The sequence below is a fragment of the Blennius ocellaris genome (assembly GCF_963422515.1).
Source record: "Blennius ocellaris genome assembly, chromosome: 12".
NCBI classification, from domain to species: domain Eukaryota; kingdom Metazoa; phylum Chordata; class Actinopteri; order Blenniiformes; family Blenniidae; genus Blennius; species Blennius ocellaris.
The window spans coordinates 24,397,697-24,424,717 of record NC_137661.1 but is presented as its reverse complement, the minus strand read 5'-3'; the positions used below and the strand labels follow the sequence as shown (position 1 = coordinate 24,424,717).

General features: G+C 41.9%; 3 protein-coding genes across 3 annotated transcripts in view; all 3 read right to left on the bottom strand.

The window, feature by feature from the left end:
- nos1apa (nitric oxide synthase 1 (neuronal) adaptor protein a) overlaps positions 1–427 on the bottom strand; it is a gene marked incomplete at its 3' end in the record, with an annotated part of 171,963 nt that extends 171,536 nt beyond the window's left edge. The window contains exon 1 of the mRNA XM_080506953.1: positions 120–427. Coding sequence (XP_080363079.1) covers positions 120–224 — 105 coding nt within the window. The 5' untranslated portion in view covers positions 225–427. The remainder of the gene's footprint in view (positions 1–119) is intronic.
- A 5,223-nt stretch (positions 428–5,650) lies between these two features.
- Positions 5,651–12,631, bottom strand: LOC308137570 (fetuin-B-like; the record flags this gene model as incomplete). The annotated part of the gene is made up of 7 exons (XM_080506322.1): positions 5,651–5,923; positions 7,488–7,616; positions 7,735–7,848; positions 9,310–9,476; positions 10,736–10,814; positions 11,590–11,703; positions 12,434–12,631. 7 exons carry the CDS (start codon positions 12,629–12,631, stop codon positions 5,651–5,653), a joined length of 1,074 nt encoding a protein of 357 aa, XP_080362448.1.
- Positions 12,632–15,066: 2,435 nt separating this feature from the next.
- fetub (fetuin B) lies at positions 15,067–25,917 on the bottom strand (the record flags this gene model as incomplete). Its single annotated transcript, XM_080506321.1, has 8 exons — positions 25,855–25,917; positions 18,855–19,150; positions 17,728–17,841; positions 17,178–17,265; positions 16,847–17,013; positions 16,494–16,607; positions 16,233–16,319; positions 15,067–15,813 (listed from the first exon to the last, which is right to left on the bottom strand). The coding sequence occupies exons 2-8, from the start codon at positions 19,062–19,064 to the stop codon at positions 15,067–15,069; spliced, it is 1,527 nt and encodes a 508-aa protein (XP_080362447.1). The 5' UTR covers positions 19,065–19,150; positions 25,855–25,917.
- Between the last annotated feature and the right edge of the window lie 1,104 nt (positions 25,918–27,021).

Below are 27,021 nucleotides of genomic sequence, written 5' to 3'. Positions count from 1 at the left end.
ACAGGTGGGTCAATTAGTAAACATTCAAATCTCGCGCCGGGGGAATGCTTAAAAAAAAAGAAAAGAAAAAAAGAAAAAAAAAAGGTCTGAGCCGAGCTGCAGGAAGTTGTAAATTTCACCTTAGCCTCGAAGTTGATCCCATGCTGGAACGCTTCCTCGTTGTGCAGCGGAATCCTCAGATCGTGCCCATCATCGACGAGGTTGTACTTCGTCTTTCCGGGCATTTTCTCCAACCATTGACTTTTTACTCCACAAGCGCGAGAGGAACAAAGTGTATATCAGCTGGGAATAAAAGAACAAAAACAAAAATAGAAAAAACAAAAAACAAATCCGGGTTGGTGTAACAGGACAGGAAGGTTTCCAGGAATAGGTTGAAGGTACCGGGGGGGGTGAACTACTCCAGACGCCGGGTCAGTGAATGCTCTCCATCGCGTTGAGGCGTCCCCCGCTCCGCAGCGCAGCTCCGCCGCCCTCCGCAGCGGCAACAACTTCCCCAGCGCGCCGGAGAGCCACGCAAAAAAAAAGGCGTCGCGCGAACAAGCTTTAAAAATACAAACACGCAAGTACCGGCGCAAACGGACGTCACGCGCGCACAGATGTGTTTTCCCGACTTCTATTTTTTTTTTTTTCCTTTCCCCCTCTCTGTGGTGGAAGTGTGGAAGTTGGTCAGGTCCTGCCTCCGGTTCTGGGCTCTCCCCTCCTCCTCCTCCTCCCTTCCTCCACTCCTCCACCTCCGCGCAGAGAGGGGACGGTGTGATTGGAGGAGTCCGGGGATCCCACCTGTTTCCATTGGAACAGAGGCGCACCGTGGCCCGGCGGAGGAGTGGCTCAATGCCCCCCCCCCCCCCCCTCTCTCTCTCTCTCTCTTTCTCTCTCTCCGCTTTCAGCGCTCCCTCCCCTCTGCACGCACGCACACACACAATGACTCCCGTGCAAACTAAAAAAAACAACCCAAAACAAAAAAAAACGAGCTGCATCCCTGTTGTGGACATATTCACTTTGCAAACCTCACACAGTCACAATGTGCACATGCTTGGAAAAATTAGTCATAAATAATGCAAGATTTTTTATTTTTATTTTTATTTTTTAACTAATTGGCTCAAATGTGTCAGAAATAATAAAAAAAAAGCCTGGTCTGTTTGGACGTGAAGATGAGATGGTATTTTTGTACCTCAGGACTTAAATTTGCTCTGATGAAAAACACAAATTCTGGTCTGAGTTCAGGTTTGTTGTGAAGGAAAAATAGAAAGGGAAAGGCTACCAACTAGTGGTCAAACGTGCCAAAACCTGCTGGGAGGCTTTTCCCACATAAATGTAAGTGAAACAGATACAACAATAATATATTGTGGGTGTTTTGGTTTTTTTTTTTCCCCCCCTGGTTTTTATTTCTGAAAAAGTGAAGCCACTAATTTGTTCAAAGAATGCCTTCTGGGTATATATTTCTCACCACTCACCAAATACAGCCTTTCTATTTTGGGGCGTATTATCTAATAAACAAATCCCCAAATCTCTGATCCTGTTTTGGCAGCATCAGTGAAAAAGCCGCTATAATCACTCTGATGAACAAATGCTTTTCTTCCCCCCCCCCCCCCCCCCCCCCCCCCAATGAATTAAAGAAACTTTTAAAATTGTGTGGTTTCGCATAAAAACATGAACGTTTTAACCATTTCTGTGTCTTTGGAGTTCACTCACATCAATACTTTTGGTTTATTTACAGTTTAAGAGTGAAGTTCATCATTTTTAACATGGATAAATTCAAAAACACCAATAGTTTATAGTATATATAAATGATTGTCGCCTCGTGCATTTAAAACTGCTCTGATTAGAAAAAAACAACATTAAAATGTAATGCTCATTCGCTTTTAAGCATTTCTTTCAGTACACATATTCAAACATAATATGAAACACATTCAAATATATGTAAATTTAGCATTTTATTTCCATCTCGGGATGATTGGGGTTTTTTTTTTTTTGGCTGTATGGAGACATTATGGGATGTTTCACGAATTAAGGAACACTGATCGAGTCCACAACTCGCGCACATTATTTTACATTATACATCCAGGCTTCATCCTGCTCATTTCTTAGGATATGATGGGTCATTATTTATTTATTTACTTGTAAAAAAGTTAAAAGAGTCGAACAAAATGGGGCTCTCGTCCAAACTGATAGAAATATTGAAATAAATGCCAAATGAGCACATTCCTAATAATGATAATCAGAATGAAGGCTCCTTCACTGAAACTGTGTGAGCAGACGTGGCAGAGGTACGTTCAAGTTTAACGCAGTTGTCGTGTTTTATAACGCACACACCATCTGGGCCACCCTGGGAGTAAAAGATGCTACACTTTCCCGGAAGGTGGTCCCAGGCGGGAAGGGGAGGGCTAAGTGGGGCAGCACAAATTCACATTCTCATCACCGCTGTGGAAAAAAAAAAAAAAAAACAACCCACAAAGTAAAGCTGCTAATGGCATCCTGGGGGGGGCTTACAGCAGGGTGATGCTGCATATGATTTAACTGCTGATGTGGTATGTACTAAGGGTACTAAGATACTAAGATGTTCCGTATATCCAAACCTCTTTCTGAAGTCCAACTAAAACAAGAAGGCCGTTGCTCGGCTAATCCCCCACCGGAGGGCTTTATATTTTCTCACAAAGCCAGCTCTAAGGCAGCACACTTGGTACACTAGAGGGTGTTCCATGGGTCCTAGCAGATAATTATGTAGTATCTGAAAGGTCTTCTTCATAAGCTATGTCAAAATACGTCTCCAGAGCCCAAAAGGTGTTTTTATGCACTTAGTGACCCTGTGACCTGATATGCAAATTAGGTCATGGTCACCATAGTGCCCCTTCTCCCCAGGTGGAGTGTCCATGTGTGAAGTTTGTTGACTGAGGGCCCAGGAACTGCTGAGAAATGAGGAGAAATGTTTCTATGAAAATACATGTATTTTGCAACCATGACGAGCAAACTTTAGACCCTACCGATCTTCAAGGTCAAGGTCAGGTCACTTGGTATGCTGGAGGGTGTACAGAGTACTAGTAGGTGTGTATAAAATTTCAGAGCCCTAGCTCAAAAACCTAGGCCTCCAGAGCCCAAAATGTGTTTTTAAGCACTTCGTGACCCTGTGACCTACTTAATATGCAAATTAGGTCAAGGTCACCATAGTATCCCTTCCCCCTCTGAGATGTATCCACATGTGAAGTTTGGTCACTGTGGGCCCAAGGGTTGCCGAGATATAGGTAGAAACGTTCGAACGGACGGACGGACGGACGTACGGAGACTGTTTCAAGATCCCCCTTCGGGGCCTATCGGCCACGGCGGGGGATAACAAAACATCAATATAATTTACCAAATGTAAGCAGTGCATCTTCGAAAAGGCTCATAGCAAAGAACCTCGAAGCTCTGACCTCACAGCCTCTTTACATTGGACAGCTCACAACCACCCCCACAAAAAACAAAAAAAAACACAAATCCTGAGCATTATACAACTTCTTCAGCTCCTAGTCCTCATGTCCACCTCGCCCTTGTGCCACCAGCAGAGCTCAATAGCAGACGCAAGCAGCTGCCGTCTCTGCATGAGGAATTATTGCTGAATGCAGCCAGTTAGCCTGCCGGGCACCCCCGCGTGCTCTTAAGGCTCTTTTAGAAAAAGATAGAGCGCAACCTAATCCTTCCCAGGTTGCTGATCTGTTGATTACGTCTCACATTTTTTTACGGCATATGTTGCCTTTTCGGGATAGAGTTTTTTTTGTCGATTTATGCTGCGAAACAAAACAAAACAAAACCGATGTTTACACTTTTGTACCTACGATTTACACTCACGAGTTTTTTTTTCTCCTCAAGAAACTTAACGCACCATCCATGCAGGCCAAAAATAATCTTCATTCTCCCTGTTGTTCTTAAACAGTTTCCCGTCCACACGACGACGACTCAAACAGATGTAGTGCACACGCCAGGCCTGTAGGTGGCGGTGTAGCTACAGACCTGCACCAAAACCAGAGAACGCAGCGTCCTGGCATTTTTTTTTTTGGCAGATGCGGATGATATAACATTTACAAAGAAGATTCAAGTCATACGACAACAATTCCATGACGCAAGCAACTGTCGATACTCTGGCAGAACTTAGTTTACAGTCTGTTGTCTTTCTCATTAACATTTAAGCAGGAGAAGAACCAATACTGTTATTGGTAGCTGTAGTTATTAACCTATTTTTCTGTTGTGGTTTTTTTTTTGTTGTTCATCTGTTACCAGCTGGTACCCAGACAGAGACCCACATAAGTCCAGACAACCGAGATCACATCATGACAAAGTGTAAGGTTATTTCAAATGAAGCTTTGAAATTGTATTTCCAACGATAAATCTGTATGGTGACCCAACCTGTCCAACCCGTTTATTTTTTTTCCAACTTGCTGTATAGCAGTTGCCCAATAGTTCTAAATAATTAAGCGTGAAACCCCTTAAGACTATGAATTATTACTACATTATTAAAGAGACACTTTTTTGGCAGCTGCTAAAAATACATGAAAAAAAAAAACTGACTTCATATGAGAAGTTATCAACAGCTTGACTGAAGCAAATATACAAGTATGAAGGCGACATCTTGTGGTCAAACTATAAACTGCAGCAACCTCGCCAGAATAATTCATATATGTAAAAAGTACATTTGTATCTATTTTGTATTTTGTCACATGTGAACAATACATTTTTAAAGGATTATTCAATCTTGATTAAAGCTTTGCAAAAGTAATTTACTTTTCGAATATAATCAATCAGTGGAATCAGAACAACTATTGTCTCACCATCTATGTGAAGTACATATTAGATTGCACGTATCCATTTTATTGTGTCCAGAAAATACAATTTGGACATTAATCTGTTGTATATAATCTGTATTGTAGTTATTGAATCACATCTGGATAAACAGCCACTGTCTGAGCTGCTGTATCATCGTATTGTCTTGTTACTTGAACCGTACGGTGTTATATAACAGTAAGAAATAATTCACTCTGTTATGGAAGCGAATGTGGCTCAAAAATCAATTCGAAATGTATTAACAGAAATACTTTTTCATTTTTAAAATTAATGGTCAATCATCCAAACTGCATCTATATTTTCTTTAACAAGGCTACTTATTCTGTGACTTCATTAAAATGAAAAGGAGGTTTTAAGTTTAAATTTTCAAAAGATGCCACAGAAAATAGTGACCAAAATTCATTTTGGAATGTCAAATTTGAAAATGAAATCTCAAATGCGAAGCCAAATGGAATTTTGAGCCCCTTTTTTGTGGGGCGGACGTGAAAACGAAAAAGCAATCCCGTCTTTAGGTTTTCTTTTGAGTCGGTAATTAACCGAGTCGGTTAATTGAGGATTTAAAGACGTACAAGCTTCCTCCTTTCACTTTCTTGTAACAGTTTGGAGAAGAATTAAGTGATTAACCACTGCTGAAAGAAATATCTTAATCTGATGGGCCCTCAGAGGATCTTTAATGGGAAAAAAGAAACACACACACACACAGGAACGGGTCAGTGTGATGTGATTTATGACAATAATTGTGGATCACTGCTTTCTGTCCTCTCATATCTTAACAAAGATTCCATCCCTTATGTAACTAACAGAGAGAGACTCAGGTGTGCCGTGACCCACAATCCCCTCAGAGCCTGAGTCTATCCAAGCCCAGTCTATATCTACGGGGTCCTGGGCAGGCTCTCGCCGACGGGGAGGATCTGGGAGAGGCGGGCTTCTCCGCCACCGTCCCCAACGAGCTCGGCGGCGTGGAGGCGGCGGCGGCGGCGGCGGTGCCGCTCGAGCTGGCCGGATCCGAGTGCGTGTGCTCGTGAGGATGCAGGTGTGTGTGGTTGTGGTGCTGATGCTCGGCGTGCCCGGCGTCTGCTTTGGCGTGGGCCGTCTCCTCCTCGGCGGCAGCCTGGAGGGAAAATCAGAGATTGAAGACGCGACTGTTTTTTGAGTGGGGGGGGGGGAATAAAATAACAAGAAGGCCGTTGCTCGGCTAATCCCCCGCCGGAGGGCTTTATATTTTCTCACAAAGCCAGCTCTAAGGCAGCACACTTGGTACACTAGAGGGTGTTCCATGGGTCCTAGTAGATAATTATGTAGAATCTGAAAGGTCTTCTTCATAAGCTATGTCAAAATACGTCTCCAGAGCCCAAAAGGTGTTTTTTATGCACTTAGTGACCCTGTGACCTGATATGCAAATTAGGTCATGGTCACCATGGTGCCCCTTCTCCCCAGGTGGAGTGTCCATGTGTGAAGTTTGGTGACTGTGGGCCCAGGAACTGCTGAGAAATGAGGAGAAATGTTTCTATGAAAATACATGTATTGTACAACCATGACGAGCAAACTTCAGACCCTACCAATCTTCAAGGTGAAGGTCAGGTCACTTGGTGAACTGGAGGTTATCCCTGGAGTGTGTATCATGTGTGTATAAAATTTCAGAGCCCTAGCTCAAAAACCTAGGCCTCCAGAGCCCAAAATGTGTTTTTAAGCACTTCGTGACCCTGTGACCTACTTAATATGCAAATTAGGTCAAGGTCACCATAGTATCCCTTCCCCCTCTGAGATGTATCCACATGTGAAGTTTGGTCACTGTGGGCCCAGGGGTTGCCGAGATATAGGTAGAAACGTTCGAACGGACGGACGTACGGACGTACGGAGACTGTTTCAAGATCCCCCTTCGGGGCCTATCAGCCACAGCGGGGGATAAAAATGCAATGTTGTTGGGTTTTCATTTCAACTGCTAAAACGCTGAAAACAATTTAGTTTTCAAGTTTTTGTACGCGTGCAGTAACTGTTGATATGAAAAACGGCCAGTACACGGTCAAGTCCGATTGCTATTGCTATTTTACACATGTATATACATTTTAATATTGCTGTTTCTACCTTTTCTCCTGTACAGCACTTTGTGATTTTATCCGTGAAAAGCGCTTTATAAATACATTTTACTTACTTTCTTACTTACTTACTATTATGTGTGATGCTCAACTCTATAAAATGTCTAATTTCGAGAAGCATATGGACTGGGAGTCTTGACAGGAGGCCGTCATTGTTGCTTTTGTCCCAAAAAAAAAAAAGCAATTTACTACAGCCATGGTGTGCATGCACCCTAGCGATGTTTAAAAAAAAAAAAAAAAGCTGCGTTTTCCATGGTTTACACGGAGGAGTCGGAGCGTTTTTAAAAACAAGTTGCGCTTTCAGTTGCGTGAAAAGACGTCGCGTCGTATTTTCCATGTTTTAAAAGAAATTCTTCCACGTTTTGTTGTCCGAATCAGAGACCTAGCGACGCATTCGGAAGAGTTCCAAAAAAAAGCGTGGAAGAGAGAGGGCAGTGACACAAATAGATCCGTCGTGCAGAAGCAAGGCAGTGTTGCATGGACGCATCGGTCATACATAACACGAACAACACGGACTAAATGAAATCGAACACGCGGGACGTTTAAAAAACCCAGGGAACGTCGTGGTAAAACTTGTACCTTGGGCTCATAGATCTCACAAGAGACTTTGACGGGATTGTGGAATGGATAGTCCTTTTTACCAACCGGCCGGCTGATCTCAAACATCTCGTCCGGAGTGACGTGTGAGCCGGAGCAGAAGCCTCTGTGCTGAGAGAGAAAGGAGATGAGAAATAAAAATAATAAATTCAACCTTTGCTCACGTCCCATGGAGCCTGAGGAAATTAAAAACTTTTTTAAACACTCTCATTCATTGTGCGCCACTTACGGCAAACTGACAGTCCATTGGAGGGCAGCGGCCCAATTCGTCGGGGTCGCTTTTCTTTGAACACACCGTCTCCACGATGGTGAACTCTACAAAGTAAGCCGCACCGGCGAGCCACTGGAAAAACACATTTTAAAACCACATTCACACAAGGTGTTAGTTATGTTTTTTTGTTTTTTTTAAAAACATGGAGGATCTGAAACCTGGAAGTTTTATTATTATTATTATTACTATTATTATTTGTATCATTGTTTTTATTATTTTTATTATTTTTATTATTATTATTATTATTATTATTATTATTGTTATTATTATTACTATTATTTTTATTATTATTATTATTACTATTATTATTTGTATTATTGTTTTTATTATATTATTATTATTATTATTGTTGTTATTATTACTACTATTATTTTTATTTTTATTATTACTATTATTATTATTTTTATTATTGCTTTATTATTCTTATTATTATCATCATCATCACTATTATTATTTATATTATTGTTTTACTATTATTTTTATTATTATTATTATTATTATTATTATTATAAAAACAAAACCAAACATTTATTACATTATTACATATTGCACTATTCATACATAATGTGGCTCTACCTGCACTTTGTAATAACTGTTGTACTACGAAACAAGTTATTACAAAATGTGGCAACGTTTATTATGAAATGCACCGGATTATTACAAAATGATTACCTAGTAAGTAGTGCCTACTGGTGCAGTAGATTAAGTAAGAAAAAGTTGAATTTCATATAAACTAGTGTGTGCAGATTAAAATGAGTAGTTATACAAAGAAAGCTGGACGTGGTTTGAAGTTCGTGGGAGGAAGACGCTCAACAATCTGGATCTTGAAGGCTATTGAACAGCGCTATTTTTGAATAAACTAATGATAACTAGAAGCAGCAACAAGCATGTATTAAATTCAGATATGCAATAATAAAGCTAATGTTTATTCCTTTATAGGAAACTCCTTCAAATACTTGAACATTAAACTTTAATACTACACTTTAATTGTAGAAACCTGTAACACCTTTTAAAGAAGGAAGGAAAATAAACACATATTTAAAAAAAAAATATATATATTTTGAAGTAAATTCATACACATCTCATATCTTAAATCTGAAATAATGGGAGAAAAAAAACCCTAGAAATTATGTCTATTTTGATGCATTTTCCATGTGTGTGAATGTTGTTTTGTTCACAATGCAAATAATTAAATGTGGTGTCAAGTGGGCAAATCATAACGGTGTTTCTGTTATTATATAGAATGTTCAAGGTTCAAGGTTCAAGGTTCAAGGTGTTTTGTTGTCATCTCAACAGTAAAAGCCAGCTTTCACAGTGAATGAAGTTCTTACTTTGCCGTCTACCCTGGTGCCGACATGCATAAATAAGTAAGTATATACACAAAAAGAAAAAAAATAGAACAATGTGAGGCAGATCCTACACGTCCTGCCTCAACTTCGCCCCACACCGCATTCATTTATGAATAACCTTTACGTGGAGGCGTATCTTTCACAACACTGCCGAGTTGTCGTCGGTTGCGCTGATTTCTCCAACCTGTGAACTGGCCCTTGTGATGTTCTCCAGAGCGAAGTAGTTTCCCAGCTGGCTCTCCTTGTTGAACAGCTGCAGGGAAAGGTTGGCCGTCTCCTCCACGATGGGCTCGTCCAGCTTGTCGGCCGTGGGACAGTCGTCACAGACGCCCACCACTTCGACAGCAGGGACTAAAACCCCCGAGAATAGAGAAGATTAAAGGTAAGACACAGGGGGCTGACAGGGAAGGGAATTTATAAAAAATTTAAATAAAAAAAAAAGGTGGGCAGTGCCTCACCATCCATCATGATAAAAAAGAACAAAAATACATAAAATAAATATATTTTCCACTGATTTGTGTTAAAGAAGTATATTCAGTGTGACTCCACTCAGTTTTGACATTTTTTAACCCTTGGATGCTCAACCTACCAATACCTACACTCTTCCGCACGTTCCAATTCAAATCAATGCGTTTTGGCAATATACTGGGTTGTAAGTCTTCAAAATCTTTCAAACAAAGAGTTGCAATATTTTCATATTCTAGGCGTTTCCTCAGAAAACATGTTTGTGACATGAGGTCATTTGCATTTTTATAAATTTTTTTCATTAATTTGAAGAAATTGCAGTTTTTGTCTTCTATGAAACTTAATTCTTAGCAACTCTGACTGTCCCACTTAAACATGTGCCGTCAGCAGTCTCACCGCCCTGGAGGTCAGTTTTAACCAGCAACGTACATGTAAGTATTATCCTACATTTATGAACTTATTTCTCATTGACAGATTATGATGTGTGATGAAATTAGTGACCAAATGTGTTACTTTGACCCCCTCTTGTGCTACAAAAACTGCAATTTCTAAATATTTATGAAAAAAATACCTAAAAATGCAAATGGCCTCATGTCACAAACACGTTTTATGAGGAACACCTGGAATATGAATATATTACAACTTATCATTTTAAAGATGTTGAAGAATAACAACCTGTGGGGTCATTTTTGACCCCACGTGTGCATCTAAGGGTTAATGAGCGATTCGCACCATATAGGTTTCTAAAAGTCGAAGGACGCAGAGCGTTTTGGCTGATATGATATGATTATAATTAAAATAAAGTCACATTTTGTACAGGGAGATTGTAATAACAGGTTGGGAAAATAAGAAGAAGTCACACACAGTCCTTGAATTCAGCCACCTGATCACATTTAAACGAGGATTGGATCCCAGTACATAAGTCAACATCGCTATTTCGTTAAAACATGGCTCCATATTCACCATCAGTTTGGTGAATCAAGGGTTCATCAGTTATCGTCGATAGCGAACACTGGAAAAAAAGGCATTTCTCACCACGTCTTTATTCTAAAAGCCCTTTGCTTGCACATGAGGAATTGTTGGGTTTATCTCTTTTTCCTACTTGAATTTAAAGTGCTATGACGTTTAAAAAAAAATGTCTTTACCTTCTCGAATTACACAGGAATAGCTTTGGAGTTTGACTTCACCGTCAAAGTGAGCAGAAACCTCACACTCTCCATACCCCTATAACACAACAACAGACTTCATTAAAATATTCTGGTACTGTAATGTACACAACATTTATACTTTAATGTTATTATTATAATTATTATCATCATCACCATCGTTACGATTTTTAACATGCAAACACAAACAATTTAGATGAATAAAACAAAAACGAAAGAAACAACAACAGTCCACTTAATAATACACTTTAAAGCTGCAACACAAATTTTTTCCCCATCCAGCAAAAAATTCAAGAAAAATCCTCATATTTGTTTTATGTGGCAGAAATTCTTAATCAATGGATCAATCACGGGCTCCGGTAGCTTTGTACCTTTTAAAATGGGTAAAGAAATACAATGTGATCACAAGACAACTTGTGCATGAAAGTACAGTTTGTTAGTTTGTCGGGAATTTGCTGTGGTTTTAAATCAGACGATGTGAGATGAACTCATTTTGGTGCGTGTGTCAGTCCAGGCACTGTCACTCTGGGCTCTGCGCTATACACTTCTTTTTCTTTCTTTCTTTCTTTCTTTCTTTCTTTTGCCTCTTCTTATTGTTCTCGAAAGATCGAACGTGAGTATTTGAGCAGGTGGACACATAAACACGCACGACAAGATGTAAACAGCCCCGCGCTAAAGCAAAACATTCAATTACATCCATGGCAACAGTCCAACGCAGACCGAGCGAGAGCCCGGCTTTGTTTTGAGTTTCACTGTCGGACCCACGACGAAACAAAACAAAAACAATTAAATACGCCGCGTAGTTCAGACGTTCGACAGTGTGCGACACTTACAGGGACGTCTCTGATACTCCTGACTTCGCACTCTTTCCACGGTTTCCTGCTTGTGATGTGGCACACGGTCTCCAAAACATCGACGGTTAACTTGTAGAGCGTGCCGCCTTTCTCCTGAACACACACACATATATATACAACCATCACAATAACTTCAAGTGAAATTAATACAAACCACAATTGGGACTAACCAAGTCTTCATTTATAGAATCTCTGACAGAATAGATGTACACTCCCATGAAGCAGTGTTAGGTGAAAAACCTGAACAAATGGGAGAAAAGAGACAACCCCCAGTATCGAGAGCAAGAATAGTCACAACAATCAACATTTCTTGCACAAGGGCCGAGAGTGAAGTCACCTGACGGCTCGTTCATCAATCTGCGCCGTTCTTCCCTCTGCTGCCCGCTTTTATTCCCAACGTTGAAGTAGGCGGTTACTTTCTTATTCCATGATACAACAAAGCAAGGTTAACACTGGATCTCAGGCCTGTGTATGTGTGTGTGTGTGTGTGTGTGTAAGTACATTTCTATGTGAGCTGAGAAGGTCGGAACGCTATAAGATAAGATATTCCTCCAGAGACCTTGAAGACGTCTCGGTAGAATATCTTCTATAAGTACAAGGTACAATGACTCGTGGCCCGGCGGGCGTAAAGCAGCAAACAACACAAACATGCATGAATCAACGATCACTTGCAAAGTGTTCATTCCCATTATAAAACCAAGCATAAAGTACAAATTTACTTATCAAGCAAGTGATGAATTTACCACATTACCTGCACCCTTTGTTGCACGAACCCTGTTATGTGTGCATTTTCGTGTGTGTGTCCCCCCCCCCCCCCTTTTACCTGATCTGGAGTGTGAGAGACGTCATAAAGTCTATTGAGGGCCCAGATGTATCCGTCGGTCCTTCCCTGGTTGATCTGCTGCAGAGTCTCCTCCGCCACCCTCACCGCTTCGGGACTCCTGCAGCCCGTCAGGTCCGGGCCGGCCCTCCCCTCCCGCCTCAGTAGAACCAGACACAGGGCCAGCAGCTGGGCTCGCATCCTGCAAAAAAGGGGAAGACGTGGACAGTTTCACGTTCCCCGAGGTGCCTAAGCCGGTTGGGGGTCGAGACGAACGCATGAGTCGGGATAGAGGCGTCTTTGCAAAAGACCTGAGAGCGGAGTTCCTGCAGAGAGGGTTTCGACAGACGGGCGACCGACGCTGGACTTTCTCCCGTTTCCCAAAAGATCAGCAAACAGCTGCTATCTGCTGCTCCGCAGGCCAATGGCTGTCTCAGGCCGACTGAGGGGATCAGAGTTCACTGGGGAACAGGGGAAATTAATGGAGTGAGGAAAAAAAAAATCCATGTTTCATGTCTTGGCTTTAAATGCTCAACCGTGGCGGAAATGATTTATTCGAAAGTCTTTTAGCAACTGCAAAAAAGTCGTCGCTGTCGTCAGCAGGCCGTTCTGACCACGACCAGCAAACTGTGAGACAGTTACTTTTCTACAGCTTATATTGTCTGTATTTACAGCAGTTTAATACATTTGGTGATAATAAACCATTGATTTTTGTCGAACACACCACTTTTTGTATCGATAGGGAAATTGCATTATATGCAACCCTCAACGAGTCTACATCTGTTTCCCTTCAGTGGTTCTCCCTGTTGTGTGTCATGACCACGGCCCAAAAGGAGCCACGCCGAAACACCAGAAACATAAAGACTATTAGAATATTTACTTTATTTCAATTTACTTGTTTTTACATGGTATTTTACTTTTTCCCCCAAACTAACTGGCATTTTGGAAATACAAATAAATCTGGCTCAATTCAATTCAATTTTGTTTATATGGCGACAAATACAACACAACCATCTCAGAGAGAGAGAGAGAGAGAGAGAGAGAGAGAGAGAGAGAGAGAGAGAGAGAGAGAGAGAGAGAGAGAGAGAGAGAGAGAGAGAGAGAGAGAGAGAGAGAGAGACAGAGAGAGAGACAGAGACAGAGACAGAGAGAGAGAGAGAGAGAATGTCATTAAGATACAAGGCAATTCAGTATTTCCCTGAAAAAATAAAAAATACATTAAAGCTCAATTAAGAATGTTAAACTCAAGCGATTAAGAATACGGAATACTTTAAAACTTCTCACACTCTCATTACCCTCACCAATGAAAGTTGGGTCGATGAGGTTGGTTTCGTCTGTGTGTATTTATTTATTTATCAACTGGTATGTATGTATGCATGTATGTAACCAAATGTTTGCAAAAACAGCTCTCCCGAATTGCATTTTCATCCAAGGACATGTTTCTTTCAAACAGATAATTATATATACAAATCAAATCAACAATATAAAATGCATATTTTCCTCTCAGTGAGTTGACCTGATTAATACATTTATTTGAAAGTACAATAAATAAACTATAAGAAAACCTACTTGAGAAAAGTATTGGACAAATAAAATGTGTTCAGCTCACGGCAAATATTTTAAGTAACTATCTTATAGAGGAAATGTTTCAGTACCCAGCAAGAAGTTTATACAAAATACAGACTTTTTAAGTTAGGAAACATAAAATGTGCATGATTTTGTCCAACATAATGGTTTTCTTTCCATTTCCTGTTAAATGGCCCATAGGGGGGGGGTAATGAAATATCAGTAGATATTTATGGATTAGATATCACATGAGGACGTTTTATGTGACGACACCTTAAAGGAAAGTGGCGCGTTTACGCTGCACGACAATGATGTAGTTAGTATGCCGGACCACGAGGGGGCGCTGTTTCTTGTTTGTATGATGAAACCACACACACGTGTGCAGAGAACAATACGCTATAAACTAAATCGAGAGTACCCAGCATTCAGATGGACCGATGACGAATTGGATGCCATCAGGGGGCGAGTCAACAAAAAAATAACGCCACTATGGGGGCTGCCATGTTTGTCATTTGCGCTTAAGAACTATTTAGTACGGAGAAGGTGCGTATGCGCATCTGTAGCCTCCGACTTACTGTTCTCTTCCACAGTTGAGCTAATTGATTTAATGAACTCCATTTGAACGAAGAAAGGTGAACCTGTGACCCTTTCTCTTTCCCTTCAAGCTGATCAAAATCCACGTTTGTCTTTCGTTCTGTTGCGTGTTCTCCCTATGAGTCTTCTTGCAATCCAAACACATGCCTGTGATGTAAATTGAGACTGAAATCTGACCAAGAACAGATCAAAGTTCACACTGAAGAAGGAAGAAACAAACCGACTGTCGCACATCAAATTAAAATACAAGAGGTGGATGTTACTTGCAATGTGCCTTTATTAAGATGATTGAAAAGAGTCAGTTAAGGTTAGATGTAAATGTACATGTGACAATCACTTTGCCCAAAACTGATCAGGGGGAAACAATCAGAGGCGTGTAAGCGACATACCATCGAAGCCAAATGTATCGAATGTCATTTAAAAAGTGTTCCTGTATTCAGAAAACCTCCGTTCCCGGCTGAGTTTGGCGGGCGACCTTATGCCGCTGGCTTGAACAAGGGGTCCTCGGCGAAGACCGTCTCCACCAGGCTGTCCCCCGGCGCCGCAGCGGGGCACTTGGCCGAGAGCGTGGCCGGGAGGTTCTCCACGACGGGTTCCGTCACGCCGGGGATCTGCGGGTCGGGCCTGAGCGGCAGGGTGACCCCGACCTCCGGGCCGGCGGCGGGCACGTCGGGGAAGGAGGGCAGCACCGTGGGCTGGTCCATGGCGGCCAGCGTCGTCACCACGCCCGCCGGGTGCTCGTGCGCCTCCGTCTCGTGCTTGTGCTCGTGGTGGTGGTGGTGGTGCTCGTGGTCGTGCAGGTGACCGTGCTTGTGGTCGTGGTCCAGGGCGATCTCGTGGTCGTGCTCGTGGGTGTGCGTGCCGCCGGCGTGGCTGTACTTGTGATGCTGGTTGGGGAAGTCGCCGCTGTGGTCGTGCGCCTTGGCGTGGTGGGCGTGCACGTGGTCGTGGTCGTGGCCGTGGTCGTGGGAGTGGGCGTGGGCGTGGGAGTGGCCGCTGCCCGCGGCGTGGTCGTGCGTGTGGTGGTGGTCGCTGTTGTCGCCGTGCTGGTGGGTTTGGTCGTGGTGAGCGTGGCTCTTGGTGTGGTCGTGCGCGTGGTCGTGTGTGTGCGCGGGGTCGGCGGCGTGCGCCGTGTCGTGGTCCGGGTCGTGTGCGTGTGTGTCGTTGTGGGTGTGGTCGGTCCCTGCGGCCAGCAGGTGCAGCTTCTTTTCTCTTTCTGCAGCCTGGAGGGGAAAAACACAAAGAAAAATAATGTGACGATGCTGTGCCACGGGTGAAAATTCATGTTGGATTCAAAAGAACACGTGAAATCCAAAACACATTTTACAGAGAAATGTTGATAAAATGCAGCCTCGCAAGAAGTGTAGAAGTATAAATGTTCTACTTTTATTCTTAGAATTTTACACAAAAATCTGAATAAAACTCCAGTTTTAACAACAACCATCATTATATAAAATAGACATTAATATAAATGTGCACTACAGCTATTTATAAATAATTACAAGCACATTGTAATTGAAATTATTCCCACTTGGCAATACTTTCAAGAAAAATGGGGTATATGTACTAACACAGTATATACACATTTTTCATTGCTATGCAGATGAGACCCAAATCTACGTTCACGAGCTTGTTTGCTCACCTCAGGTTCGATGAGCTCACAGTCCATGCTGAGATCAATTTTATCGCCGGACTGCTGGTACAGGGACGCCGTGCAGAAGCCCTTGTGCTGGAGGAGAGTGAACAGTGAAAAGTGAACGAGTACGACTGAACTATGAGGCTCTCCGATATGAACCGAACTGAAATACAGTTACGATCACAAAAATCTCTAATGAGTACTGAAGGAAATAGGTTGCTATTTTTGTTGACATATTTTCTTTAATACGTAGAAATAAAGACTCACAGCGAACTCGCAATCCATCTTGGGGCAGTTGGCAAGTACAACTGCCTCTGTGCCCTTCACACAGCTGGTCTCCTGGATGACGAACTCCACATTGTAATACATCATCATGGCCATCTGGATCAACAGAGACAAAGAACGGCAACCTCTGGTCAGGAGCCGGCGCAGCAGGAAGCCCGTGACACTTGATCGCGGCAGGTATTTACATATGCTACAGCTTTTAATTTTGGATGAATCACGAAAGAGAGCGATGCTTTTGAGTGCAGGATCATCGATTTGTGGCTTGATATTAAACCTCAGATCTGCACGTGACGTAGAATCGATTCATTTCATGGAGGAGGAACTCATGAACGCACCCCAGCAGTGGCCCGGGTCACTTGGGACAGAGAGAAGAGATTGGCCAGCCCCCTCTCCTTGTTGAACTTCTCCAGCGCGAGAGAGACGGTCTTCTGAACCATGTCGTCGTCCTTGGCGATCAGAGTTGGACAGTCGGGACACAGCTCTGCCACTTTAGCTGCAGGAACTGTTGAAAAAGAGCTGCTTTTAAATGCACATTTGCTGGTTTTTGCATCACACAGCAAGATTTATGAATAGAAATCCCCCCAAATTTGTAATATTTTACATTTAAAAGAGAGAAATAAATTTTTTGTCCCCCCCCATTGCCTTTACAAGTAGCACCCTTCTTACCTGGTCTGACAATACAGTTGTATTTATAAAGACGCACGACTCTGTGCACTTTACTGACGTAGATGGCGGCTTTGCATTGTCCATAAACCTGCAAAAATAATGCAATAATCAGTCCAATACTTTCAGTGCAGCAGATGTTAAAAGAAAAAAAAAAAAAAAGCTCAGTTTTTATTAAATTTTATCATCGTCCAAAACTAAGAGTCGTAGCAGATTTACCGGTTTGTACCAAATACTGTGTGCCAGCACAGTCATTATTATTTTTAATATAGTACAACATATTAACTATAACTTCACTGTAACGTAAATCCATTAGTACCAAAATACATTGCAGGAATTAATTTGACAAGACAAAACCCTTATTTTTTTGTGAAAACACGGCCATGTGGTAAACTCTCTATGTATGTATGTGTGTGTGTGTGTGTGTGTGTGTGTGTGTGTGTGTGTGTGTGTGTGTGTGTGTGTGTGTGTGTGTGTGTGTGTGTGTGTGTGTGAAAGTGGACATTTGGTCATAGTGCTGGTTGAACATGGTGTGCAGTGTGTGTTTTCTAACCGGGGTGTTGTCGACGGGGCGAGGCACGCAGGTCCTGGAGTCGTCCTTGAGCAGAACACTGCAGTTGGTTTCCACAACATCCAGGGTCAGGTAAAAAACGACACCGGCCTCTCCCTGTTGCATAATGTGCACAAACACACACATCATGTGGTCGTCGATCAATGCTCACCTGTGGAAAAACTTAAAATGGTTGAGGTACTGTTCTCAACATCGGAGCTGATAGGAATATTTGTTTTTAATAGTCATGTTATGCAAAATTCACTTCCTAATGGTTTTCCAACAGGAATAACCGTCCCGATACCTGGAACGACGCCCCAGAAGTGAAGAGAGTGTGTCCTCTCTCTCCCTGGCTTGTTTTAGGGTTTAAAAAGTGTGTTGCTCCAACCAGCCAATCAGAAATCAAACCCTATATAGTGTCATCAGGGGTTTACCCAATCCCAATCAAGGTAGGCTCCTTCCCCTTTGACTCCTCCCACAATTAGTTCGCTCTGCTCTGGCACATGGCGCCACGAGAGGAAGTACGTCCCCATCTTCCCATAGATGGGCATGTGTGTGGGCGGAGCCAGTCCAGCTCACACAGACACAGCAGATTCTGAATGCAGCTCCGATGATGCAATATTCAAATGGAGGAAAATCAAGGAGAAGCGATAAAATTTGAATTCAAAAATGCAATAATAAGGTGTCAATATAACAAACCACAATGCATTGCGGGTTTTTTTTTTTTTTTTTTTCCCCCATGTTGCTCCACACAGCTAGCTTTTCTGGAGCACGTTCAATAACAACAAAGTGTGGCGACTCGCTGTTTGGCGGCAGCTGTGTAAACACGACCTCTGTTCTTGGTAGAGACCCTCAACTTCATTCCAGATATCGGGACTGCATCACTGTGATTTTATTAAGCTTCACGTACTTCCAGCTTCATGCATGTTCGTCGGAAAACAAATTTTCATTTCACATGTGACTGAGGCCGTTTTCACATTATAGACAAACATGCAACTTCAGCTTCTAACTTGCAATAATTCAAGGGTTCAATGATTAAATAGGTTCAACCAATCACCAAACTGCATACATTCATTCTTCACTCTCTGACCCCACGTGGAAACACGCTTCTCGTCAGTGGCGTGACTCACGTGCATCTTCATGTGGACGTTGGAGAGGCGCAGCAGGTCGAAGCTGTAGCCCTCCTGCCGGTCACGGTTGATCTTGTTGAGGGCCAGTTTCGCCGCGCCTTTGGCCGACGCGTCTTCGCACGAACCCTGATCCAGTCCGCCCTGCTCCACTGGCGCGCCGCGGGCGCATCCCAGCAGCAGCAGCGCCGACAACAACGCACAGGTCTTCATGGTAAAGCCCTTGGATGACCCTCTCTCCCTCACGCAAAGTCACACACACACACACACACACACTCACGGGCTGGAAGGAGAGATGCCTAGGGAAGGAAAGAGTGGCCTCTTATACCCTTCTGTGGGTCACATGGTCCTATCAAAGAATGGCGCATCGCATCCGTCCCTCAGCCAATGGGACACTTAAAAAAAAAAAAAAATTGCACAATGAAGCTTATCAGTCAGGAGATAATCGGCCCCGCAGCTCTGGTCGGTCGGATCAATAGGGACAGTTGGAGGGTTTGAAGTCACTTGATCTACTCATTTCGCTGCATTCGAAGTGAAAACATGCCACTGACTTCTCTGATTGGATCAGTGCAAATGTCCCCAAGCAATCAGGCTTTAAAAAAAAAAAAGGAAAAAAAAGCAACCAGTGTTACACAACTTGAAAAAGTTTCCCTCGACAGTGTGTCCTGTTCTAATAATGAGCAGGTGGCTGCATTAATGTTGCACTGAGACGACAATTACACATTAGGGGAGCCGTCAACACTGTGTGGGTCAGTTTAAACAGCAGGTTATCTCATCGAGTTCATCTGTAGTTACACATTTTAGTGGAAGGAAGATGCTCTCACACACATTTACGGTTTATTTTTAACCTATTTTTTTTATGTAATGAAGATGAAAATTATTCATGTGTGTTTGATGCTTATTGCTCCCTCCATCAGTGACTATTATTTAAATAATCCAGGACAGCGTTCTTAAACCTCGGTCTTTCACGTGATCCTGCAACTTTTGCACGTCGTCCAACTCCAATACATCCGTTTAAAGCGAGTTGCTTAGAATCAGGCCTTTGATCAAGGAGATAGTGGTTTCAAAACACTTCTCTATGGATCAACCAGCACACATAATAGCTAGAAATGGATGGACCGAGCTATATTTTGCTTCACCATACGCATACCTGAACATTGACCCCCCCACAGAAACTTCGACAATTGACAATTTGACTTGTCAAACAATATTTGCACTTGCTGCGCTTTTTTTCCTCCGCGGTGCATGTGGCACTGTGATGGTGAAACTTGTGACCTATGTTCTTCACAAAATCAACAGTTCATGTCAACCGCCTCGCAAAAAGTCGAAGGTGGCTGTGTTGCAACCTTTTCCACCGCGTACACTTACGTAAGATACAGAGCCGTCGGATCCTAACCTGCTTTGGCAGCCACTAACGGTTAGGCCACGATCAACGAAACATCGCCGCTTAAAAAGTCTACGACCACACGACATAAGTAAAGAGTTTTTGACAGATGGATGTATAACTTCAATTTGCAATCAGTCCGGACACTTTGTTGAATGCGAGACGGTAGAAAATGTCAAAAACACAGTAGTTACCAAAAGGTAAACATATATTTGATGTTGAAACAGAGACATTATGTAATTTTTCAGAGAAATTGACTTTGGTTGCAGCAAATGTATCTTAAAAAAAAAAAAATTCGAGAAAATAAACAAACAAAACTGGAGGAGCGTTTGTCAATTAACGTCAATAGACCAAAAGGTCGCATGCCCGATATTGTGAACGCCACCTCAAGCCTTATTTTCTCATTTCAGATGCTCAGAAAAAAAAGAGAAAGACCATTTTTCTCTCGCCATCCTTTTCTCTCTCTCTTCTACCTTCTGCCTCTCCTGCCATATTAAACCACAGTCACTCAACAGTGTTGTGATAAAAAGGAAGGTTCCAGATAGCTATAAAAAAAATGCTGACTAATCACAACATACATCAAAATACCAGATACCACAGATATATAGAGCTCCCCTCCATTGTGGGTTGGGTCTAACTCTGCTCCCACCTCCCAACCCCTTAAGCTGTTTTACAAAGTTCAGCACCTTGTTATTTAGTTATGCACAATTAAATAAATGTGTTTTTGGTGTAATGTCAGACAAATCCATCTTACATTACCTCAATTAGCTGAGATGAGTTTACATCTTGTTCAAGGCATGTGAAAGAGAATAACTGTTGAAGAAGTGGTTCCCAAATCCTGTCAATGTGCACTGTCCTGCTTTTAAGATCCCTTTGCTGTTATTTGCTCTGGATCCTTTGTTGGGTTCGTCTACATCAATGCCAGAAAAGTATATATATATACTGTAGGTTTTCAAGCAACATCCGCCCTCATTCAAACAATGTCTTTCTTAGGACACACCATGTTTCACTGCAGCCATCACAAGATTACAACTCGTATATTGTGGCGTCACAAGAGAAGTCAAGGTGCTGAATCAGACATGATTGGACAAGATTCTTCTCCCAAAACTCCAAAAATGTGTGTGGGGGGGGGGGGGGGGGGGGGGGGGGGATGATAGATCGATAGATAGAGATAATCGATCCCAGGTTTATCAAGCTGTTCTCTGTATCTTGTTTACTATTCACTGAGCCGTGCATAAAACCTCCCATGCCAAACCTTTGGCTTTGTCGTCGTACCACATTAGTCACTATGTATTTGCACAAGCGAGCTGTGTGGCAATGTGAAGTGCTGTGTGTGTCATGTTTGTAAATGATTTTTGATGGTCAGAGTGTCAAACCAAACTGAACAATGTTATTGTAAAAAACATATTAAAGAATAAACGCTGTGATATTCTGCTATCCCTGTTCCGTATCTAATGATAAAACCAGTAGGACAGAGCTGGAACGACACTGATTAGATGAGGGGAGTTGCGGAAATATAGGGGCTTTTTCTTTACCTTGGACTGCGTTAATGTTTTTCTTTTTCTTTTTTTTTTTTTTAAGTTATGCTTTTGAGGTCATCGATCGGCCTGTTGTTGGCTTGACCTTTGGTCCAGAGAAAAATACCACAATCAGAAGTGAAAACATTTGTTCTTGCACACTGCACTGAAATCTGTTCCAGCTTGACCGTACGGCGGTGTTCGACACTGGTGATCACAACATTTCATTTTGACCATTTACAGCATCTCATGGACATTTCTGTGTGTTTTTTTTTTTTTTTCTGGACTGGTTGAGGTTCATATCTGTCAGGTAGGACCATGGCCACAAAATAATTCCCCCCACTCCCCTGATATGAGGAGTCCTACAGGGTATAATCTTAGGACCCCTGCTTTTCTCAGTTTATGTATTTACCCTGAGCTCTAGTGTCAGAAAGTACAGTGTCTCCTTTCATTGTTATGCTGACGACAGCCACTTTTATAAAATGAAAGGATTTTTTCTTTTTACAATAAAGAACTGAAATGATGGCATTTGGTCCTCGCAGTTCCCCGGTGTGTGTGAGATGAGGTCATATGGTAATCTCACACACACACACACACACACACACACACACACACACACACACACACACACACACACACACACACACACACACACACACACACACACACACACACACACACACACACACACACACACACACACACACACACACACACACACACACACACCCCTAAAGTACAACAGGGGCATGACTTTACACAGTGCCCATTTAAAATCACAAACTGCTTATGTTCAAATACGAATGGTCAAAAAAATATGTGTTGCAGAGCACATTCATTCTCATGGATAAAATCTATTTTAATTTAGACAAGATAAAAGCTTGTTTCTCCAATTATTTTTATTTTCTTATCCCCTGGTAGGAAAACAAAAAAAAAAAACCCAAAACAAACAAAACACTCAAACTTCATGTAATGGCAGCTTAAATTGGAGGAAAGTCTTTGATGCTCACTAAAGTTTGCTCTTAAGATATTTCCATAGCTTTTTTAATACATATTAATGTTTTCTATGGACCCATTGTGTTTCTTTCCATCTTCATGTTCATTGCTCTTTTGTGCCTGTAAACCAAAATGTTTTACATTTGAACAAATTACTGATTACTGAACCAGTCTGATTGTAGATCCTCCAAACTCTCTGAAATGTTTTAATAGAGGAACGTTTTTTTTTTCTATACACGATTAGACACTGCTTAGTAGGTACGTTATACACATATGAAGTTTTCTCAATTTTACAGGAAGCCGATGAAGGGCTATGCGTCTGCATGGTCATGTAGTACACACAAGGTGGTGCTATAGTACCATACAGCGAGCACTCATACACAGAGGCACTTGTTACTTAACTGAAGGCTCTATGCTGAGGGGGACCAATAGATATGAGTTGAATACATCCAAGATTAAGCAAAGAAAACATATCCTGTTGAAATATAAACATTGGAACAGTTTTTATGTCTTATTAGACATTTTAACTGGATCAATGTACACTTGTGGGTATATCATGCTCCAGTAGTGTAAAATAAAAGTCAATAAATAAATAAAGTACTGCTCCCTCGTGACCACGGTTCAACCCGTTTGCATTGAGGTCGGCGGCTCACACAGAGAGAGCGCTGGCGTCACCGCCTCGTGGATTTATTACCCGTGAATCACAGCAGAATGCTGGAACCAGTGCAGAGGAGGAAGAACGAGCCAGAGGAGGAAGAACTGCACCTCACAGACCCGAGAGCGTGACTTGGAAGCCGTCGATCTCATCTGACTTTCAGATCTCGCTGCGGTCACGTTGAGGCACGTTGCCTCAGGTTCTCAGTCTGGGGAATTCACATGTCTGATTTAAAAGTGTTGAAGTGGGGTTCAGTGGAGCAGCTGTGAGTTCCGGTCATGTGTGCCCCTTACAAATCAGTTGCTGGGTTTCTTAATTTCACTCATAGGAAAAAAACCATTGTCGTTTGTAATCATTTGCAATTGGCGTTGAATTCATAAGACAGACGGCACCTTTACTGGTGAGGTTATTGGTACAGGTGTAATTACAGACGGACAAACCAAATCCAATAACACTTGTAATTTGTAGAAATTAGCATGAGCAGTGACAAACTCGGTCTGTGAGGTGCAGTTGTTCCTCTTCTGGCTCATAACCGGTGAGTGTAATAAAGTACTAGTACTTATTTCCACTGAATAATAAAAGGAACTTGACAAATTTTTCGGTCGTAACTGATGGTTGTTAATTAGATCATGTACTAATCCTGGTAACACATGAATGAACTCTAGTTGGCAGGTAATAAAAGGTGGTCTCACACACACACACACACACACACACACACACACACACACACACACACACACACACACACACACACACACACACACACACACACACACACACACACACACACACACACACACACACACACACACACACACACACACACACACACACACACACGGCTAATGCAAAATGAAACGTGATCGATATAGATTAAAAATGCTAATTGTGATTAATCAAAATGATTCCAGAGCAACTCATTTGACAGCACTACCAATATCTTAACCTTTAAGATATAAAGTATGAACACATCCCACACTAAAATTGACTGTGACCATCATGACCTCAATGTGCGCCGACGGGCGAAGACATCGGGCCTCTGCAATGTTTCATTTCTGGTCTGTCGACACGACTTGCCTACTCCAAATGTAACCCTGCAGAGTGACGGACACACGTACACTACAGCTCGAGTTAGAGAGCAACGGGGTCGGTGTCACGGGGGAAGAAAGGGGTCGGAGCAACAGATGGTCCCATCCTCAGTCCTGACCTACATGCGACGAAGCAGCCCGGGGTCACATGGGTTGTAGAGAAGCCACGGAGGCCGCTGAAATTCTCCAAACAAAGTACCTGCTAAGTGCTTGGAAACTGCCCAGAATGAATATTGATCTGAAGCATGTGGTGTCAGATTAGGTGTCCTGGTGAAGACAACAACAAACAAAACTGGGGTAATGTTGTTGTTTGGTATGCGTGTTGGAGGAGAGTCCAGCATACAGAGGTAAAGTGCAATATTAACATTGTGCAGTTTGCTCTTGCTGGAGAAGGGAGACTTCCAAACATGTGGTAAAAACATTTTTTTTTAGGGAGGATGAAACTTAAAGCCAGAACTTTTGTTGTTGCATATGAAACTCACACCTCACACAATTATGTGTCACTTATACATTTATAGATCCATCTAAAATCACATTCCCAGTCGCAGCACTGATGAACAGCATTGAAAAGGAAACAATCTTAACTCGTCAATAATAAATAAAGAAATACAGACGGACAAAAACAGAACTTTCACCCACCAAAGTTGGGACAAAGGTTCAGATGAGTCAATCGGAGGGGGGGGAAACTGCTCATCGCCAGTGTATTATAAGTGAGAAACAAAGAAAGTCTGAGGAGCCTTCAGGGGTTTATTAGATTAACTGAGGTGCACATTACAGAATTGCTTCATGCTGACTTTCTTCGGTCAATCGTTCACTGTGTGGGCGGTTCAGTCCTCCCCCTCGAGGAGATGCGTCTCTATTTCAGTGCAACACCGCGTGTGTCTTCACGCTTCATGTTTTGAGACGTCTCCCTATTTCAACACTAACACAAATTATTGTTTTTGGATGATGTTTGAAAAAAGAATCTTTAAGTCAGCTGTATTTATGTGTCAGTATTTTCATCCCATGGGGGGGGGGGGGGACCTTAATCTTTGAATGCTATCAAAACAAGATCGGCTATTTCTCAAAATATGTGCGACCATCGGTAGTTTTGTATTACAATAAAACATTTCAAACAGTAGGTGAAAATATTTTCCGTCATACTTAAATAGTACAATAATTTATACTGTCACAAATAACATTCTGACATTCTTTACATTTAACTGGATAAAAAAATAAGTTTTTTGATTGTTAGAACAACTACTTTTATAAAAACAACATTGTTTATTTGAATGCTTTTATTATAGTTCAATAGTGAAGATGCAGAAGAAATGGTTATTTTAATGTGGGTGTGAGGTTCAGGGCGACTGAATAAACAACTTACCAAAGGGAGTCTTTTTCTTCTTCTTCTGGGTTTAACAGCAGTTGTTGCATTACCTGCCATTTGTTGCTTCTACCGCTCTATAAGAAAGGAAGAGCGTTCGATTAAAAAAAAAACAACTGGCACGCTAACTCCATAATTTTTCCCCAGCGGACATGGACTTCAAAACGTTGCTGTGTAAAACAATTTTCTTTTAAAACAAAAGATGCAAAAATTATATTTTTCACTTGAAACGTTCATGTAAATGAAAGCTGAAAGTTTTTGATAATTCCTTAATCTGCCAAAATAAACCCGGTGTTTCAAAATGTTGGGTGACACGAGCTGAAGCTGTCATGAATGCTGGTTTTCTCTTTGTGAAAAATACAAACATCAGCCTCAAAACCATAAGTTTGTAAAAAAAAAACATGCATATTGCAACAGAAACTCAAATGTTCTTTTTTGTACATTTCACTGTATTTCAGTAGATTTAGCTTTATGTTGAGATTGTCGCCATTTTTGAAAGTACATTTGTCGCAGACTCCGAGCTACAACAACAACAAAAAAACCTTTAAAGTTTAAATTTTAAGGTTATTACATCAATACTTTCTTTAGTCCAGCTCCCCCTTAATGGAATTTGTCTTTCCGTGGCCCATGGACCAACATATGTTCGACGCGCCTGCTTTATGGTGAATACTTACATTTTTGAGTCAATAATCAGGCATTGAAGCTTTTTCACGACACATGGCACGGAAATAAAGCTTTACTTTGACGACGAGCTGAGAGGAATGCTTAAAGACAGAATTTCCCGCCTCTGAAAATTTCCTCTCTCAGATTTCTTCACAGTGAAATTACCTTTAAAGGATGAAACTGCGACGCCACCCATCTGATTCTAATAAGCCCTGTAAGGAAACACGGGGTCACGTCGCTAAATGAGCGCCGTGCAGTTTATGCAGGCGCCACATTACCTCATTAAGTATAAACACAGGGGGAAAAAAAATGGTTTTATACATTGAAATTGTTTTAGTGAGAAGTGATACCGAGATGTTAGACTTTAAGTGTGTGTTTGCATTGAGTCCTGCAGGTTTTCAAACACTGGATGACGGATCATTTTTAGTAAATGTTCCGCTTTTCAAGTTTGGAGTCCCTTGCCAACTCACACGCCGACTCTCGTTCATCGGCTCTACACCACCA